The 3,439-nt window shown below is 39.7% G+C and overlaps 1 protein-coding gene across 1 annotated transcript in view; it reads right to left on the bottom strand.

The window, feature by feature from the left end:
• The window catches only part of LOC121917435 (laminin subunit alpha-3-like), a 177,831-nt gene that overhangs the window by 40,300 nt on the left and 134,092 nt on the right, over positions 1–3,439 (bottom strand). Inside the window, exons 52-54 of the mRNA XM_042443401.1 lie at positions 3,039–3,155; positions 2,574–2,728; positions 930–1,071 (exon numbers count right to left, since the gene is read on the bottom strand). Coding sequence (XP_042299335.1) covers positions 930–1,071; positions 2,574–2,728; positions 3,039–3,155 — 414 coding nt within the window. The remainder of the gene's footprint in view (positions 1–929; positions 1,072–2,573; positions 2,729–3,038; positions 3,156–3,439) is intronic.

Genomic DNA, 3,439 nt, shown 5'->3' with positions numbered 1-3,439 from the left:
ATCATCATCATCATCATCATCATCATCATCATCATCATCATCATCATCATCGTAAAGCATCCAGTGATCTACCAGAAGACTCACATCTTCATTCTGTTCACCCCAGATCAAGCTATTAAAATTACCAATCTCCTGGGTAGGCTGGGTTTAGCTGGGCATCAGCCTGAAGGAAGACTGAGAGATGAGTTGGAGCCATGCCCTGTGCAGCACCATAGCTGTGTCCAATAAAGATGTGACCATTTATATTTGTTCAGCTTTCCTTGCTTTTGCCTCTTAGTACCCATGAGAATTAAATATGCAGTAAGGGGAACTTCTTATTGTTGTTTGGGGACATGCCTTATCTCCCTTGCTTTTTTTCACACAATTTTAGGCCTCTCTCTACTCATAGTCAACATACTAATCATACTAACTTAGTGCCTTTTGCCAGTTCATCATTCAGTGATTGTCACCTGATCCTAAAAAATTGGTAAGGATTAGGCTATGGACCAAATGAGGAAGATGCTCCACTACCATTCAGACTATGAGGCACCAGTCTTTCTCTCACACATACAATGAACAGTGTGACCTGAATCTGTGGAGGCATTGCTATGGGAGTTGCCATGAGGTATGACTGCATTTAAACATTCATCACCACGCCACTGCCCCAGTTGCTACGGCAGGCGGAAAAGAGCGATGGCTGCTAGAAGAGTGGGATAAGAGGTCCCCTGCGATCTCCACAATGCCCTTACTCTAACAGGCAATCCCTCTGAGGCCAGACCTTAGAACCTTCTCCCTGTCCTAACTCAACCTCAGCACCAAAAAATCTAATGGCTAAGAAACAAAGGGACAATTATGAGAGTTCCTACATAGCAGGTGGTTGGACTGGAAGGTCCTTGTGGTCTCTTCCAACTCTATGATTCTATGATTTTATGACTTTGAAATGTTCTTACTGATACAGCTGAATCAGCAGCATCGGCTGCTCTGTTGGCTGCTGCCTCTGCTGCTTTGATGGCATTAATAATGTTCTCATAAGCAGTTGCAGCTTCCACAGCACAGGACACCAGCTCATCACTGCTGACATTTTTTTTTATCCTATGGGGGGAAAGACAGAGTAGAGAATTAAGTAATCCACAGTGTATAGTGAAAACATTTTTAGCTATGATCTTGACTTCTGGTTATAAACTACCATTAAATCTAATGTAACTCGTATGGTTCAATGGTGTGGACACCCTTCCACCATGCTTCCCATAGACTAAGAATTCATGTTTTTACTCCTTATGCTCTACTGGATCAAAGTAGCCAATCCAATCAAAGCCAAACAATAATCAGTTTCATGGATTCCATCTACAGAAAGTAGAGAATACACAACTGAACATGGAATCAGTGACAAAAGAGATGTAAGGCAGACTGCAGCCCTCAGGAAACATGACAGTAAAAGCAGCTACAGCTGCTGCCATATTTGTGACCCCTATTGCAATTTCTACAGTGAGGATTCAGGGGAAATGAAGATGACAGTGGCTGTATCTGTCACCCTCTGCACTTCTATACCTCTGAATAATTTTGAGGTGGGTTAGTTGCAGTGGCATTTGTCCCAACCACAGCATAGCTGGTTACTTTTTAAAAGCAATACGTAATCTGTTGCCTTTACATGCCACAATATTGAAAAAGTAATTTATTACATTACTTGCACCGCTTTTTCCTTTTTTATTACCTTTCATTACTTTCCTTTGAAAGAAAACAGCATATCGATAAGAGAATGGCATAAAACCTCAAAAATGTGAAAATGCCTTCAAAATGCACTTTAAAGGCTTTTTAAATAGTGATTAGATACCATTCCTTAACATGTCAGTAGAGTACCAGAGAACCCTGGTGGCACAGTGGTTAAATGCTTGTACTGCAGCCACTCACTCACAAACCATAAAGTTGCGAGTTCAATACAAGCAAAAGGGCTCAAGCTTGACTCAGGCTTGCATTCCTCCAAGATCGCTAAAATAAGTACCCAGATTGTTGGGAACAATTAGCTTACACTTTGTAAACCGCTTAGGGAGTGCTTAAGTGCACTGATAAGCGGTATAGAAATGTACTTGCTATTGCTATTGCTAGTACCATGGCTCTTAATTGTTCCATTACTTTTGAAATGTAATATCATTCCATGTAACAAATGCAACACTGCTACTCAATTAATTACAGGTAACTGTGTTACTCATTGCTTCTCAACTCTAGTCCTAATATGTCAGGTGACAACAGCAGCCTGCTTGTTTGCATGCCTGTGTGAGCATGTAGAGAGACATCAAGATTGAGAAGATGATCCAATATAGCAACTTTCTTCCAATCTGGTGCTTTTCAAACATGTTGGAATGCAACTCCCACCACGGCTGGTGAACTGGGTATCTGGGTATTATGGGGGTTTGAATCAACCTCATTTGGAGGCTGATGGGTAAGGGAAGGCTGCAGTATGGGAATCTTATCCACCTTCTTACAAAGGCTCTCTTACAAAGGATAAGCTGCCTTTGTTTTGCATTTTACATTTAACTCAGGGGACAAAGAGTGAAACATATTCTTAAATTATTAATCTACAGAAAAAGTAAACATACTCATCCAATTTTTTTGCTAAGTCTTGTAAAAAGATGGCGTGCTCCTCTGCTCTCACTACTAAAGGTTCCTTGCTAGCAGATAAAGACTGGTTCTTCAGTTTTTCACTAAGATCTTTCCTTGCTCCATCCAACTGGGCAGCTAAAGTTTCATATTCCTGGAATTTGAAGAGAAATACTATTTTGCTTGATGTGACCCAAACGTATTATAAAACAGTGGTAAATAAATAAATTATATGCTATCTTTTGTGCGCTTTAGCTTTTCATAAAAATCGTGATGTCTGGGTGCTTTTGAGCATAGCACAGAAGTATAGAAGATTAGAGAAGAAAAACATGTTTTTCATTTCACATCTTTTGTGAGCAGCTGTTACTACAAAATCAAGTCATTATTCACAGTGAATTTTATTTCCATTATAATGATAGTTCCTTCCCTCCCCTCACAGAATGAAAGCATTACTTCTTCAGTACCTCTTTACTCCTCTGCAGCAATGCAAATGCACTATTTGCTCGAGACAATGAAGCTTCAGCAGAATTTAGAAGATCCAAGATGTCATTCTGTTGTTTAGACATCTCCTCAGTCCGTTTCTGACACAGAAATGAAGGGTTTACTGATTATACATGAACACACACATGCGCGCACATACACACACACACACACACACACACACAGATCACAAAATAGAAATGGAAGGCTGGTAGAGCCATAACTAACATTTATTTACTTCATTTTAATTATAATTTCTATGCTGTCTTTCTCCCAGAGTGAGACCCAAGGTGGCTCCCAAAGAAAATCAATTAAAAACTGAACAATAAAAATGCAAAATAATTAAAAATCACCACATCAAATCATGTAAAAGTCATACAAAAGT

The sequence above is a fragment of the Sceloporus undulatus genome, unplaced genomic scaffold (genome assembly GCF_019175285.1).
Source record: "Sceloporus undulatus isolate JIND9_A2432 ecotype Alabama unplaced genomic scaffold, SceUnd_v1.1 scaffold_18, whole genome shotgun sequence".
NCBI lineage: Eukaryota > Metazoa > Chordata > Lepidosauria > Squamata > Phrynosomatidae > Sceloporus > Sceloporus undulatus.
The sequence above is the reverse complement of the archived record's forward strand: the minus strand, read 5'-3'. Positions and strand labels throughout refer to the sequence as shown.